At 45.6% G+C, this 17,387-nt stretch overlaps 1 protein-coding gene across 1 annotated transcript; it reads left to right on the forward strand.

Annotated features, from left to right (window-relative positions):
• The first annotated feature begins 10,339 nt into the window (after positions 1 to 10,339).
• On the forward strand, positions 10,340 to 11,809 carry LOC133894604 (2-alkenal reductase (NADP(+)-dependent)-like). The gene has a single exon (XM_062334874.1). The coding sequence runs from the start codon at positions 10,410 to 10,412 to the stop codon at positions 11,499 to 11,501; it is 1,092 nt and encodes a 363-aa protein (XP_062190858.1). The 5' UTR covers positions 10,340 to 10,409; the 3' UTR covers positions 11,502 to 11,809.
• The last annotated feature ends 5,578 nt before the right edge of the window (positions 11,810 to 17,387 follow it).

The following is a 17,387-nucleotide window of genomic DNA, read 5'->3' on the forward strand; positions in this document are numbered from 1 at the left end:
TTATGAAGTTGTCGATCCCATCCCATCCGCCGCACATCTCCACGTCTACATCACCCCGATCAGCCGATCTGCCCGTCCCATCACCGGTCACGAACGCGCGCTTGTGAAGTAGTCTAAGATGCTTGTGAGCCCATCACGTAACGTTTAATGCTACAGGACGGGGCTTAGCACCATTGCGTCGGCTACGACCTGTCCGCTGCAGAGGAGTGCCTAGGGAAGGAAGACACTTGAGTGGAATGCATTTAATAAGAATAGACTGATTTTATGAGTACATGTTCCACGACCAGCAAATGCTGGTCACAGGAATCTCCTATGTGGTAAGGATTCTAGTCGCGAAAATGCAGACTGGTTGTGGGTGGGACCCTGGTTCAAGAAAGAATCTTCTGCCAACTGGTATTAGTCGGTATGGGCCCTCAGAACAGGGGACCCCCTATTCTATACACCGACAGTAGCTCCAAGCTCCCTTGCGGATGTGGTAGTCTGAGTGGTTCACCACATGGTCGTGGATGGACCTAGTCGCACCACCTGGACCTCAGGTCAACACGAGTTCACCTTGTGAGTGGCCATCAACCCAGTCCACTTTTGTGGTGGGCCCACAAAACCGCATCCCGAGAGGAGGTTTTAAACTTCCAGATAGAGAGAGAAACATCGTGGGAGAGAGACATTGATTTCCAACGGACCTGATGGAATTTCGGACTCCAAAGCGTGGCCTTTCGAATTTTGAGACGACCGAACTCCGTGTGACGGTTGGGATGTCATGCTGGCACTATAAATTGGAAAGCCAGAGCTTACCCATGAATCCTTTCGTCATTCCCCATAGCCTCCCAGCCCTCACACTCAGAGCCCATCGTCTCCATCTCCATTTGTGTTCCTGCAACCACCCCTGCCGCTCCCAATGGTGTCGCGCACCGGTAAAGAACCAGACTTTCCTAAGTCCAAGTGCACTATAGCGAAACTGAAGTAGATATACGACAATCATCTGCTCCCTCGCTGCCTTTCTTCGAGGTACCGCTTGGGGTAGGACATGCCTGCTCCCCGCAAGGGGGAGATTGTGTTGTTTACCTCTTTCTTTTTGGTCGGTATTGTGCCGTACTTTTCTGAATTCTTCACCACCGTCATCTACTTTTATGATATATGTCACCTCCACATCAATCCCAATTCCATCATCATGTTGAACGTCTTTGCTCATATGTGCAAAAACTTTATTGGGGTCGAGCCATGCCTCGATCTCTTCAGGTATTTTTACACACCTAGGTTGCAGATGAAGCTGGCCATCGGGAGCTGCGGATTCCTCCTTCGCGACGGCATCGCGAGCTCCTACATTGAGATGGGCCTTAAGTCATCGTGTTGGGTTAGAGGGAAGAATGGTCCTATCTCAAGACGAAAGATTTCTTGGACAACATCTGCGTGTCGAACAGACCGGCACAGGTCTCTGAGAGTTGGTGGAATTCCCCCGCAACCACTTCGGAGCTATTGAGCCTCGCATTCCGGGTCAAAAACCTCACGAATGCCAGGTTGATGGGATCAGATGTTGCATGTGACTTCATCAAGCGCCGGTTATGCCCTTTGCAAAAAAGAGCACATCTGACATATATATATACATATATATATCGGATATCGAGAGCGATGATGTCACCAGGGAGAGCTCTCTAGGTAACATAGCAACTGCTTCCATGATGCTCTTTTGTTTATTCGTGCAATGTCTTAAGTATCCCTCTTATGCAGATCTCTCTAATTAGTCCGTCAAGTTGTGAGTCAAATTTCTCATGGAGGCAGCCCTGAGAAGGATGGCCCACCGCCAGACGCTCCTCCATTGTGCGACCTGTCTCCGTCAGAGAGGACTCAACTTAGATTGGTATGTTTGACATTTTCTCAGAACTTCCATCTTTAAGTCTTCTCTTCGGTCAGGGTTTCATTCGTCATAGGGTCTTCCTGAGGTTAATGTATTGCGTCCGATAATCGACGAGATCATGCAGACCACCCGAGAAGTTGATCTCGCTGCCAGCATACCTTCTCTGCCGCCCAGCACCGCCCCGTGCGGCCACCCATCTAGTCGTGATGTTGACCCAGCTAGTCGAGAAGGCGACTAGATTGCTCAGAGTCGAGCGCGGTATTTTGAAATGTTTTTACACCCTACAGGGGTACAACTTTACCCACACGACTCGAGGACCATTCGACTTGTGCTACTCGCAGAAGTATACACAAGAGGGTACCCGTGTCAACCTTTCTCATACCCAGAACCACCACTTGCAATGCCCCTATGGCACCGGGGTTACCGCAAGCAAGTTCCGGCCATGCTCCGGCTCCCTGATACCTTGCTTCTTCTTTTCTTTTTCTCTTATGCGTCATAGAGCCGCAAGGCAAGTGTCGGCATGGCATATGATAATCGGCTTACCTTACCATTAGATCAGCATGTGGTGAGTACAGAAAGTGCTGCAGCCAACTGCACAGACGGACGGCCTTAAACGATGCAAAGCGGTCTATGGCATATGCTTTCGGGTCTCGCATGTACTGAATAGACTATTTAGATCCAGCCCTCGAGAGCTGCCCGAGTGGTCGATTTGTAAGGAAAGGATCAGTCTTCCTGTAAACTTTTCATGTGTTCGAGTGGCGAGTAGGTTCGGGGTGCTCGCTATAAAGGTTCCTGGCACTTAGGCTAGCCCTTAGCACGACAAGCCCTTCAAGGGCGACCAACACTCGATCCAATTTAGGACGTGGCCTCGTGGTCGTCATCCCCCAGAGGCCCATACCTTCGACACTGTATGAGTAGCAATTTTGACTCTCACCCTAACAATATGATCGATCGGGTAGAACAAAATCTATACGGTACATAAAAACAAACTATAGATCCTAAAAGCTCTAGCCCCCGACCATCTAGTCGGTCGAAAAAATACCGATCAGGCGATCAAACCTATGAATCAGAAAAACTTACAAGCCATATTCCACGCTCGTTAGGAAGATCATGCAAAATAGAAAAATAGGCACGTCTTCGAGCAGCCTTGCATATAGAAATCGTGTTCCGCGAGTTTGTGTAATTTGCGGCCAGCCTCTGGCCACATCAACCGTGCTAGGTCAGGAAAAGCATACCACTTTGTAGGACCTCTCCCCCTTGGGAAAGAGCTTGTCACGACCTGCCCTATTCCTGGACTCGTCTGAGGTTGAGGTTGCCTACGACCAGTGTCTGCTTCCGTACCCTATGGTTGCAATAACGCCCGAGGCTGTGTTGGTATCTAGATGCCCGAATTTTGAGCACGTTCATGGGACTCTTCGCACAAGTTTGTATTGTCCTCTCGCCGCACTTCCTAGTCGTCGCACGAGTAGTTGGTCGTACAGGGCGATGTGCGTTCTCTGACTGGTGAATTGAGTCCTGTTTATTCGTAATTATGTGGGTTGGATGGCCAAAACGCACTATCACTGCTCGTATGAACTTAATCACTACTGTGGTGGAGAATTCCTGACAGGCTTGACCTCGATCCCCTTAGTGAATTTGCCTACTGCCACGAACAAGAATTCAAAACCGCCTGGGGCTTTTAGGGAACAGTCCTATGATAACGAGCCCCCAGACAGTGAAAGAATAAGAGAGTGATACGGTTTGCTGTGCTCGTGCTGGTAGTTTGGCATATCAGCCATGGTTCTAACATGACCCATATCGTTTCACCGGCTCGCAAGCATCCTGGAGGGTCGTGGGCCAATAGAATCCTTACGGGAATGCTTTCCTGACCTAATTGTTGTATGAAGCATCCCTCTACCTAGGAGTATTTGTGGTCCTGCCACATGACTCTTTCTGCTGACCCATCATCGTTAGGGGCTTGATTTTAAAGGTAGTCCAAGATCTGATCCATCCATATCATACCAGAATCGAACTGGATGACCACATGAATGACATGATGGCCACCCGAGATCGACAACACCGAAGGAGGTATTGCCTCCAAAGGTGTTGCCTCTGGTACTCCATTTTCAAGTAAAGCATCCCTTCTACGTTGGCCCGAGATCGCGGTGGGTGGTCGTGTGAATCTTTTTTCAAAGACTCCAACCGGGGCAAGTGCGCAAGAAGAGACTAGATAGACCAACTCATCAGCTAGGAAGTTGTCCTTGCGATGGACATGCTAGACTTCAAAACCGAAGGAGCGTCGCTGTAAATAACTGTCCAGATAGTATTCTAATTAATCACTAAGTCGATCATTTGCATAATCATGACTACAATGATTAACTAAAATATCACCATAGTAGTCCCAGCACGTGTTTTGTGTCTAAGATCGGAATACATGCCTCTCCAACATATATCATCACAACGCAATTTAAGAAAGAGCAAGTAATTAAAGTTATACTACAAGCTCCTAAGCATTTACCAAGTTATTACAATTTACAACACAAGAGAGCTAGGAGGAGATAAAAACTGACTCAACTCCTAACCAACAAAAGAAACTACACAGCGGAAGACTAAAGACTATACAACAAAAGAAGGATAGAGCCATATGCCCTTAAACTCTATCACAAAAGTACAACCTCCGAGTAGTTGCCTACTCATGCCCGTCACCACCCTCGGCGGGCGTGAAGTAGCCAAAGATCAACTCCTCCTCGCCAATAGCACCTGAAATAGCAGCGTGAGTACGCAGTTACTCGAAAAACTTAATCCATAATAGGCACTTCTAAATAGCCCGACTTTAAGGATTATGCATTAGAATGTTAGGAAAAATATGACCACATGGTTAAGTAAATTCATATACGAAAAAAAAATTGACATAAACATGTGTGAGCATTGACCAAAGTAACAAACTATCCTATAAACATCAACTAAACATAAAGTAAAAGGAACCATGGGAATAATATCTGTAAAACACCATATTAACCCATCAACCACCTAAATCAATATTCGTAACTCTATGACTGCTGCAAATGGACAGAAACATGCTCATGACTGAGAGCGCGGTATTTCAAAATATTTTTACACCATACAGGGGTACAACTTTACCCATAAGATTTGAGGATCATACGGCTTACACGACCACACAGGTCCATACAAGGGGTACTCATGTCAACCTTTCCTAATAAAACCCAACCATTTGAATCTTGCATTGCTCAGTGCGGAGCCTACTTTGGTTAACTCCCGGAGCAACCACAAGTTTCTCTACAAGGCCACCCGCTCACACCGTCGATGTTCAAGCCCAAATGACCAGCTACAGAGGTATGCGGCTTGTCTTACCATTAGATTAACATGTGGTAAGTACGGTAAGTGCTGGAGCCAACTGCAATAACGATCGGTGCTTAAACGACGCAAACGATCTACGGTGTCCAAGTTCCTCTCCCGACCTACCCAGGGGAACTCTACATCCGGATAGGAGAAACACCCCTAACATCGCCCACATCTCATCTTATCCTCACCACTCATCCAACCAACACTATCGATCCATCATCATGATCATTGTACACGTAATTAAAGTTTGTGCTCGTGAAACGATGAAGCATTTCACCGCTCGACTTCTACCAAGGATCTGAGCACTTTCTAAGCATCACGAATAACATTTTAAGTTAGACAACATCATATTAAACCTAAACTACAAGGATACGGATCAACAATTATTCATGACAGGATAATTAGTGCATCAACATAGGTTCTACCCATCATAAACTCGATATCGGCTCGAATGTATGCATAACGTACATAAAGCATATTTATCACATTGGACACATATGATCCAAATTAATGGGACAAGTATGTTTAGATGCTTGCCTTGTTGCTCTGGGATTTGCCTTATGCTACCCGTGCAACACTCGCAAAACTCCGGTAGATTGACGTCGCCTTCAACCGCGGTCACGACATGCTCCGGTTCTTCATTCACTAAAGAAGAACGTGTGTAATAATGAGCATAAATGAAGTACATAATGTATGCTATCATATGTATGACAACAAGTTAAAGGTGTAAGACATACGGAGGAATAATGAAACTTGCGATCTAAACAGCGATCGAAAAGTAACAGGAGGCCGGAAACTCCAGGTTGAACTCGGAGTATCCGGGTTCTGGAACCTCCGGGTGAACCTCCATGTGAGGGATGTTAGTTAGCTATTTTTGAAATAACTTGGAACCTCTAGTTCGAGTCCGAATACTCCAGATTAGACTGGACACTCCGGGTTGAACTTGGAGTATTCGGGTTCCGGAACCTCCAAGTGAACCTCTGGGTGAGGGCTCTCAGCTAAATCTAAATTGAATTTACCTTAACCCTCTTGGTTAATCTGGACTATTCGGGTTCTAGCCGAGTTGAATACTAAAATGTTTTCCCCGATCGATTCAACTCGCATACTAAATCTATGCTACATCAACATGTATATGCCATATCCAAAAGGTTCTAGACTTAAATTGCACCCTAAACCCTAACAATTTTTAAAGACAATTCAACAGGGTTTCTCCAGGTTTACACGAACTAAGCGAGTTAATTCGGATTATCCAGGTTGTCCAGAGAGGTTGCTTCAAGGAGGAAATCTCGGCCGATTTAATTTCCCAGCCTCTCAAACCAAAGGGGGACATGTTTAAGAGAGTTTATAGAGTCTAGAATTCACTCATCAACCTAGCAACTTGATTCCCTAGCTCAAAATAATTTAAATCCCTAAATTGCTCTAAAGCTTAAGAACTCAAGAACTCTGCTCAAACTCGAAATCGACTAACCAAATCACACATTCACGCCAGAGGAAGCCTAAGAGACTTACCCATGGTGCTTGCGGAGGTGGGTGACTGTTGGGAGATGGAGGAAACAGAGGGAACAAGGCTTGGAGAAAAGATGAACAGCTGAAATTTCAGAAAAAACCAGTGTGACGAAATTGCTTTGCAAATCCTTCAAATCTTCGTGCATGTGAGTGATTCTTTGATGGATGGGAAACTAGAGAGGTGGAGAACACTATGACAACACATGCATACCTCTATTCCTTATCTTAAGGTGGAATTTTGGGGAAGAAGGAGAGAGGGAGCTTGAGAGGGAGGGAGAGCTCTTGCTCCTTGGCCGGTTGGTGCACGGGTGAGGGAGAGAGTCAGCTGAGGGAGGGAGAGAGAGAGCGGGTGGGCTGCTACCTATAGAGAGGGAGAGATGGATGGTGGGGCCACATGTAGGGTCTACATGTCAGGAACCGTTCAAACAATATTTTAATTAATCATCAAAATGATCATTATTCATAATCACAATCTCAATGATTAACCAGAATATCATCTCGGCATGTGTTTTATGCCCAAGATCGGAACACATATCTTTCCAACATGTACATCACAACATAGCTTAAGAAAGAGTGAGTAATTAAAGATTATATTACAAATTCTTAAGCATGATCATTTACAACAGTTTGCAATAAAAGAGAAACTATGCAGTAGAAGATTAAACCTTAACAACAACAAAATGAGAGTGGAGTCATATGCCCTTAGGCTCCACCCCAAAAGCTACACCTCACCAGAGTAGAATGCACTACTCTTGCCCACCACCTGAATCGGCGGGCACAAAGTAGACAAACACTGCCTCACCTCACCAGCAGAACCTAAAAGAGCAGCGTGAGTACAACGGTACTCGATATAGGGCACATATAAATAGCCCAAATCCAAGGATCATGCATTTAGCTATTAGCAAGAGTAAGGCCACATGGATATGTAAAATATATGCGGTAAGCAACCTGGACACCTACGTGTGAGCATCTATACTTAAATCGACATACTAGTGTACCCTGCAATACACAACTTGAGCATGTATGTATAGGAACCATAGTATCATCAACAATATCCACCGACCATTTCCATCATACCATATCCTTATTCCACATTCATAAACTCTACAACCGATACAAATAAATAAAAGCGTGCTCATGATCGAGAGCGCGGTATTTTGAAATGTTTTTACACCCTGCAGGGGTGCAACTTTACCCACACGACTCGAGGACCATTCGGCTTGTGCTACTCGCGAAAGTATACACAATAGGGTACCCGTGTCAACCTTTCTCATACCTAGAACCACCACTTGCAATGCCCCTATGGCACCGGGGTTACCGCAAGCAAGTTCCGGCCATACTCCGGCTCCCCGATACCTTGCTTCTTCTTTTCTTTTTTTCTTACGCGTCATAGAGCCGCAAAGCAAGTGTCGGCACGGCATATGATAATCGGCTTACCTTACCATTAGATTAGCATGTGGTGAGTACAGAAAGTGCTACAGCCAACTGCACCGACGGACGACCTTAAACGATGCAAAGCGGTCTATGGCATCCGGGCTCCTCTCCCGAACTAGCCAGAGGACTCCTCCTGGGCAAAAGATGCCCTTAACACCACCCACATCTCGCCTCAATCTCACATCTCAACCTCATTTTTTTATTTGTGAACAGTGATTAAGCCCTAGGCTCGCGAACAAGACTGCCAGTACCGCTCCCGCAACCTGTGGGGGTAGCTGCATATAGGGCAATGACTCCTTATCTGGTTGAGGAGTGGTCATTACAGGAGGAGAAAAATGGTCACCTATTGATATCCTGGAAGATTGCCCTAGTTCCTGGTATCTATTGGAAATGATCGTTCTTTCTAGTAGGAACTTGAAGAGCGAAAGATCCTTTTTCTGTCCTTAAGATGATCCTACCCAAAAGGCCACACACCCGATTAGTTTCAGGTACCTTTTTACCTGTTTTGGGATTTTGCCTAGTTAATGACTCCGGATCACGTTGTAGAGGTCGCGCTGGTGTAGGGAGTCACGTAGGTCTTAAGGTTGGCTGTCCCGATGCGGCGGGGGTCTCCGAGCGCTCCCCGTTATTGAGGGATGACGGGAGCTTTTCGGCCGTGAGGCCTGCCGTGGTTCTTGGAGATCGCGACCATCACCAGTCCTACTGACGGGCGTGGTGCTTGCCGTTGCAGTTTGGCGTCACATCGCGGGAGAGGAGCCCTCAGCATTCGCGCAGTGTAACAGCCCTAGTGATGGTGTTGCCAAAGATCGTGTCCTCTACGGTAGTTCTTTCGGGTGATGCTGTGGTGGTTGGGGCTGTGTCAGAGCGTCCCTGTGTTCGGTGCTAGACTGGTTCCCCTGTGGACATGTGGCCTGGGAATCATTGCCAGCACCCGGAACACGGGAGCCTCTACTGCCTCCTATTGCATAAACTATCATGCAAACTTTCCGTTGAGCCTTGGAGCCTCCGGACTCTGATTCGGTGTCGCATACATGGGGCACAGCAGGTTCATCTGGGTCGTACCCCATGACGAAACTCAGCGGTTGCCGTGGATTCGGCCATGGGTAGCCCAATCTAATTTCCATCGCGTACTGAAATGCAGAAACACGCCCCTACCTAGCGTGCCAATTGTCGAAGGTTAATCCCTGACAATGATTTCGGGGTATACCGATCGACAGACACGTGAATGACACTTGCGGTGTGCATGCGTTTGTGATGAACTCAAGAACACATGGATTATCCAAGTTTAGATCTCCCTAAGGATAACAAACTTACATCCTGTATATTTTATTATCAGTATTTGTGAACTAGTTACAAATGAGTTTTTTCTTATCCCTAGTCTTTTCCCCACTACAAACCAGGTCTTCCTCTCTTTATATACTAGAGAAAAAGAGAACTTACAAGTAGACCATTTTCCATTGACGCATACCTTAGCCAACCTTTCCACCCCTATGTTCCTTTAAAATGGGTGGCGCACGTGCCCCTTTTGATTATAATGAAGCTGCCGAGCACATCCCATCCGCTGGACACCTCCGCGCATACGCACCCCGGTCAGCCGGTCCGCCCTGTCCTGTCACCGGTCACGCGCGCGCACCTGTGAGCAATCTAACACGCTTACGAACTCGTCCTGTAACGTTTAATGCTACGGGACGGGGCATGACACCATTGTGTCAGCCACGACCTATCCGCTAGGAGGAGCGTCTAGCGAAAGAAAATACTTGAATAGAATACATTTAATAAGAATAGACTGATTTGATGAGTATCTGTCTCGTGATCAACCTTATATGATAAAGATACTATTTATAAAGATACAGACTGGTCATATATTGAGAGTTTGATAAAAAAAATCTCCTGCTAATTGGTATTGAACAATGTTGAACTCAGAACAGAAAATCCCTATTTTATACACAGACAGCACGCTAGTAATTATGTTAATAACCTCACACTTTATTATCTAAAACAAGATAAGCATGGGGCGCCCTTTTTTTCCTTTTAAAATGTCAGTGAGATGGAAGCAGAGACGAAGAGAGTCGGCACGTGACTGATTGATACTATCATTGACGCGTTAGTGCCAAGTGGACCACCTGACCCCACCCACCGCGGAGAGGCAGTCTCCTCCATGCGAAAAAAGCAATGAGGATCACGCGGAACCAATTCATTTATTTATAAGTGCAGTGCCAGTCCTACTCTGCTCTGCTCCATAGCAGACCAAGCAGAGAGAGCAGGCTCCGATCCAATGGCGACGACGGCGACGAACCGGCGCGTGATCCTCAAGGAGTACGTGGAGGGGTACCCGCGCGAGGAGCACATGGAACTGCTCCCCGGCGGGGAGGTGCCCCTCCGCCTGAAGGGCGACGAGCCGGCGGGGTCTGTGCTGGTCAAGAACCTCTACCTCTCCTGCGACCCCTACATGCGGCCCAAGATGTCGCGCCCGCTGCGGGAGTCCTACACTGCCGCCTTCGTCCCGGGCTCCGTCATCACCGGCTACGGCGTCGCCCGGGTGCTCGACTCCACGCACCCGGGCCTCGCGGCCGGGGACCTCGTCTGGGGCCTCACCGGCTGGGAGGACTACAGCCTCGTCACGCCGCCGGCCACCAAATTCCTCGTCAAGATCACCCACCACGGCGACCCCGCCGGCGAGGGCCAGCGGCCGGTCCCGCTCTCGTACTACACCGGCATCCTCGGCATGACGGGGCTCACCGCGTACGTGGGGTTCCACGAGATCTGCGAGCCGAAGAAGGGAGAGACCGTCTTCGTCTCCGCGGCCTCCGGCGCGGTCGGGCAGCTGGTGGGCCAGTTCGCGAAGATTGCCGGGTGCTACGTCGTCGGCAGCGCCGGGTCCAAGGAGAAGGTGGAGCTCCTCAAGAACAAGTTCGGCTTCGACGACGCCTTCAACTACAAGGAGGAGCCCGACCTCGCCGCCGCGCTGCGCCGGTGCTTCCCGGAGGGGATCGACATCTACTTCGAGAACGTCGGCGGCGCCATGCTCGACGCCGTGCTGCTCAACATGCGCGTCCACGGCCGGATCGCCGTGTGCGGGCTCATCTCGCAGTACAACCTGGCGGACGGGGAGCGCGACGCCGTGCGCAACCTCGCCGCCGTCATCAGCAAGCGGCTCCGGCTGCAGGGGTTCATCGAGCCCGACCACAAGCACCTGTACCCGCAGTACGAGGCGTGGGTGCTCCCCTACATCAGGGACGGCACGCTCGCCTACGTCGAGGACGTCGCGCACGGGCTCGAGAGCGCGCCCAAGGCGCTCATCGGCCTCTTCCACGGCCGCAACGTCGGCAAGCAGCTCGTCCGCGTCGCCGACGATGAATCCGAGTGAAATCGGCAGCTGAACTGAATCGATCCATCGCCCAATCAATGTATGAGTGTATCATTTCGTTGCATTTATCTACCTGAATGTCGAATTGCTTAGAGATGCGGGAAATCAAGAATAAATTTGTGGAAGCCAATGTTTGATTCAGAACAAGGCCGCCTTCGGGCAAACGGCCAATTTGTTGGCGATAATCGCAGGGAGCCGATAGAAATTCCTTAGGATTTCCGTGGTATTTGGATGGACTAATTTTTACGAATCTTTTTTGTGATCCAAACAGAGCTTTAGCGTGTGAGGTTTCATAGTCTCTTTTTCAAGGCCATGAGAATGTTTGGGTTTACCTCAACTCTCACCATTTAAAACATGTCAAAGAAAGATTCGTGACTTTAAGCTAATTGCTGTATCATCGTGTGAACTACAATCAGATCTCTGCAAATTTGCACTCATTTTGGCAAAAATTATTAGGACTAAATATCAAATTTGCACTCTCTTTTGAAATTCATACGGAATATCTTGTTACATATTTGGTCAAGAAAATATCTACTTAAGAATACAGAATAATCGACAGAGTATAACATCAAGTTCATGGGAAATTCCTTTTGCCTCTTCAAATCGCTGTAATTTTCCTGCGGAGTGGCAATCGTCACTTCTGAACCATTTATTTACGTTAAATAGTAAAAGTAGGTGAATTATTTGAATTTTAGGAGTTTTTAATATGTAGAAGAAGAGTAGAGAGAATAGGTGATGCGAGAATCAACTGGTATTTATATAGTAGAAATTTTATGTTCCTGTAGAATTTCTTTGACATTTACTGCAATTCTATTTTATACATTTCTTGCTCCAAACCGACCCTAAAAGTGATTATAAAAAGGAGACCCTAAAAGTGTCTAAAATGATGGTCATATTCAAAAAGAAAGTATAGCTCTCAATTGGCCCAGACTTTATTGAAGGTCTATGGTCACCGAGAGATATCATCCATGAAATCTTATTTAAGGACAGTTGAATAAATCTATTTATGATTGCACGCACAGATCATGACTTACCAATGATCTGCCCTCCTTTTCCTGCTATCGATCTCCATACAATTTCTGCCACAGCATAGCGGCGTGTTTACCCTGGTTATTATTTAGTTCCACTCCATTTGCAAGTGGGATATTTGGAGAACAAGAGAGACAAAAGGGTGTTGTACTTGTACAAGCATCCTGTCCAAATACAACGAACCTGTATTGCAACCATCCATCAACAACAAAGGGAAAAACAAAACAATAGAGCCAAACAGGCTAAGCATATATGAAGACGAAAGCTGAAAGAAACCCAGAAAGGCACCCTCAAAGTAGAAAATGAAAGGGGTTGGATGAAGCAAAACCAAATCAAATATGATGAAGCGGTTGGGCAACCAGCAAAAAGGTGACATTATTTGCAAAATAAAAAGTAAAGCTCTGTATCAAGGACACTAACTATTTCTCCACGTTAAAAAATATACGATACTCTGTCTGAGTTTGGAACAGTATTCGGAATTGAATAACGGAATTTGGAGTGGAATCCCTTTTATTTTGGCAAATTCTCCAACGAATTTGACTGACAGATAATTAAATCTCCTTTATCTATCCCAAGTGGAATGATGCGCTACTCCAGGGGCTCGACCCCCAAACAAAATGGAAGCCGGTGGGGGTGTAATTCCACTCTCGGATTAATTATATTTTTGCCACTCTATCAGATAATAACTTCTTACATGATGCTTACTTAGCTGTTGTGTCAAAATGCTACCTAAGTCTAAAAAACACTCTCATTTGCGATTTTAAGTCTTTTTTCCACCACCGCTTAATATTTTTTATTTTTTGATACTTATTAATGTGAAATCTCACGGGAAATATTAACTCTATCCTCTGACTTAGCTCGCTTCTCTTCTCTCTTAGCCAATGTGTGATCTCCAACTAGCTCGTGGGGGCTCATCGAGGTTGTCGTCCCCGATGCACAGCAATGCTAACACAGTTGTTGCTCGTGCAGCTACTATTGTTTCTGATAAACCAAGTTGAAATGTGTCTTAGTTTTCTTGTGATGAGTGATTGATATTGTCATTTATTTGGTTTGATGATCTTTAGTTTTGCATGAGCTTTGATGTGATTTGAATTGATTTGAGATTTCATTTGAGCATAATGATTATGGATTAATTGGAATTGGAGTTGAACATATGTGTTTGCTTGTCTCATGGTGTGCAGGTAATGGATGCAACTTGGCGGTTGACGGCGGGATGATCGGGGCCAAGCGAAGTGCTTGGTGCCAAATGATCAAGAAGGCCGGGCGGAGTCAATGGTGATCCTAGCTGAACACGTGGAGGTCAAACAAAGCATTGAAGGCAGATGAAGACGGTGTGTTGACAAAGTCAAGTGAAGGGGATGCGGGTGCAAGTGATAAGGTGGCCCGAGGGATCGGGAGCGGGAGAGACTTGCCGGTAGTCAGGATCGCATGACGGAGTACACACGTCGACATTGAAGCGCTTGCTTAAGGTGTAAGCAAGGCGGTGAGTCATGCTTCAAGAAGCGTGCAGGCGGTTTCACGGTTTGATCTCAAAACCGTGAGAGGACTGGAGGAGTATGTGTCACCATCACAAAGCTTGCATCGAGGCGAAGCTAAGTCGTGAAGGCGCCGCGGCCGTCCGATGAATGAAGAAGAAAATTGACCAAAATACCCTCGGTGGTAGGTAGGAGTGCACTATAAGAGATGGATATTTTGGAGAAAAGCTAGGAAACTTAAGGATCAAGTTTTCTAGTCCTATAAATAGAGGGGTAGAGCTAGAGAGAGCTTTGAACCAGCCAATTAAGCCCCCTTGTGCCACCCATTTGAGAGCTTTAGAGTTAGGGGTTTAGAGGAGATAAAGATGAATGCTTAGCCTATGTAATAGGTGAGAGTTTTAGAAATAAATCTTTGTAATCTGCCTAAAATAGGGTTGATCTCTTTGAATAATTAAGTTTATGTTTTTGCATATGCTTGAATTCCCCTTCTTCTAGTTTCCCTCTATTGGTTCCATGTAAGTTTGCAAGTTTTTCGGTTTTCGTTTTTTATTTTCGTTTTGGTTTTTGGGCTAAAATGTTAGCACATTGTGAGATCATTCTTCTGGTTGCTAGAGGCATAAAAACTCACATACGAGTATATGCTCATGGGTCTTGAGTATCCTTGCATCTAGATCATCAACTTGGAGAGGTTCCTTGCCCAGATCTTTTCTTTGAGCTGCAGTTTTTCACCTTTCTAGGGTTGTTTTTCTTGATGCTAGTGGCTTAAACACTCACATACTCATGTATTTGAGCGGGTCTTGAGTTCACTTGCCACTAGACTATCATCTTGGAGGATAACCTTGTCTGGTGTCCATCTTCTCTAGTTTCTTTGAAAGTTGCGAGTTTTTGTGCATAAAGACACATATGATCTTGAATAGAACCTATGGTTCATATTCCATCTATGGAGTCATTTGCCATGGAACTAGTCTTCTTGTTTTGTCTCTCTAATTCTTTTGCTTCTACTTGAGCGTTTTGAGATGCGTTGGGTGAAAAATAGGAAAATGCCATCTATTTCGAAAGAAATTTGTTGAGGCGCATATTCACTCCCAGTCGACATTCTCGTTCCTACAGTTTTCTCCTTCTACGTCCTCCACAGCCCACGACCGCCATTACCGGAGCAAGAGGGCGCTACATGAGCATGTGAGGAACGGTAACGTTTTAAGAGGGGGTGAATTAAAGCACTTAGAAATTTAAACTAAATTGGCTCTAAAAAATTCACAAGATAAATCTATCTTAATTTCTATCTAAATATACTTTAGGTTTATCTAGTATGTCTACTCTACTGCTCAATAGGATTGCAATCTACTTTAGCAAGGTAAATTGTAAGTATGTAAATATGAAAAGGTAAATAAAGTAGAGAGACAAACTCGACATAATGAATTTTTATCCCGTGGTGTCGATGGTATGAATGCTACCCATAGTCAACGTTGGAGCTCTACCAAGAATATGCTACCGGTCGGTATCCGATCATGACTCTTGAGCCACCAAGCTACTAAAATAAGGTCTCAAGTTGGATGAGCCACCAAACCACCAAAGCAAAATCTCATCACTAGTCTCTCTTCCGGTCACTTGTTGTCGTGATCATTTCGGAGCTTGAGTCACCAAGGTAAGAATCTCCACATCCCCGTACACATATCTTGTCGTCGCTCCATACCAAGACGGAGAGTCAACAAGCTTGAGCCACCAAGGCCTAAAATATCGGTGAGTTACTAAGACTCTAAGGTGCCAATGCACATCTCGGTACAATTTAGGATCACTTTTTGATCATTTCTTCAAGCTGCAGCACCTAGCTACAACTCACTCTAGGCCTATAAGCACTAAACACTCTCTAATCATGTGTTTAATCGCCTTGGATGATCACTTTAAGTACTTTGATGGCTTGGATGTCTTCTCAAGTGTATATGAGATTTCTCTAAACTTCAGCAGCATGCCACACCTTCAAATGACTGAGTGGCGGGGTATTTATAGCCCCAAACCCGCTAACTAGCCATTTTCCCAACGGTTTAGAAAAACTATTAATATAGGATGATCCCGTGAGAACGGTAGTACTAACACCAGATCATCTGTTGAGTACAACCTCAGAAACTAGCCATTAGAACTTCACTCAATACCTCTGTGAACACCGGACACTCTGTTGTGTCTTTAAATCCATCACCGGACATTTCGGTGAGTTATCTTGAACAAAAAGGAGGAGATTGTACAACTTCTTTTCTACAAGAAATGCTTTGGTGCATTGATCTTTACAGCACCGGATCTTCCAGTGGGTTGTTCTTCATTCTTAAACACTTACAGTCACCTAAAAAAATGTTCCAGTGGTATAATCTGGTGTGCACAAAATAAGCACCGGACCATCCGGTGGGTTGATGTTCAGTCTTCTAAACTTGCATTCTTCTACGCATGAAATATTCTGGTGTTATCCAGTGCAGATCACTGGACTATCCGATGAGGTCCTCGGCTTTCTCCCCCTTTGTCAGAAACACTCTGTTGGTCTTATATCCGAAAAAGTAGAAGAAGATTATTCGCTAATTTTTCTTCTAATTTATTTTTATTTTTATTAGTAAAACAGATCTTATATCTGTAGCTGGTAATAAGACAGGAAGGCTGGAAGATGAGATTGAATGGTGAAAGTGGGTAAATTATTCAAATTTAGGGTTTTTTATTATATGAAAGTAGAGCAGAGGAAGATGTGATGTGAGAATCAACTCGTATTTTATATTGAGATTTTTGTGCATAACAGTATTATGCATCTCAAAGTTAAACAAGTGGCAAATGGCTGGAGCAGCATGATGTATCACAGCATTATGCATCTCAAGATCAGCATACGGCAAGCACGATAAAGCGTGTTCCAGATGTCAAAGGCAACAACTATGTGGGCGCTGCCATTTAACTATTGTGCAATCATGCATGCATATCCATTTTGCACTATCTTTCTTCCATGTGATATTGACACCGACGCTGAAGTGCTTTGTCTTCTGTTGGATGATGTAACGGATGCAGAAATTAGTTATTGATGATTTTCCTCCTGCCAGTATTATTTATTTTCACCTGCAGCCATTTCGAGAAACTGACGGATAATGGCCATTTCATGGGCATCCTAGAAAGCTGAGATGCAACACATCTGAAGTCCCCTTTCGTGAGCTTGGAAGTGTGTTCATTCTGGATACTCACGGTGCTTGGAGTTCTGTTACTTTTATCGTATATAAATTTAATAGCTCATGGAATTTTGTTCTGCACATGCATGGGCATGGTATGGGGAAAAACAATTCCGACTACTGGTATCAGCAATTCCATTTCCAGGCTTAACCATTCGTTCAATGCTGCGCCGTGGCTATACTATACTCGC

The sequence above is a fragment of the Phragmites australis genome, chromosome 2 (assembly GCF_958298935.1).
Source record: "Phragmites australis chromosome 2, lpPhrAust1.1, whole genome shotgun sequence".
Taxonomy (NCBI): Eukaryota; Viridiplantae; Streptophyta; class Magnoliopsida; order Poales; family Poaceae; genus Phragmites; species Phragmites australis.

What these genes read in the sequence shown, in the direction of transcription:
- LOC133894604 (XM_062334874.1), top strand. Translation starts at nt 10,410, where the DNA reads ATGGCGACGACGGCGACGAACCGGCGCGTGATCCTCAAGGAGTACGTG.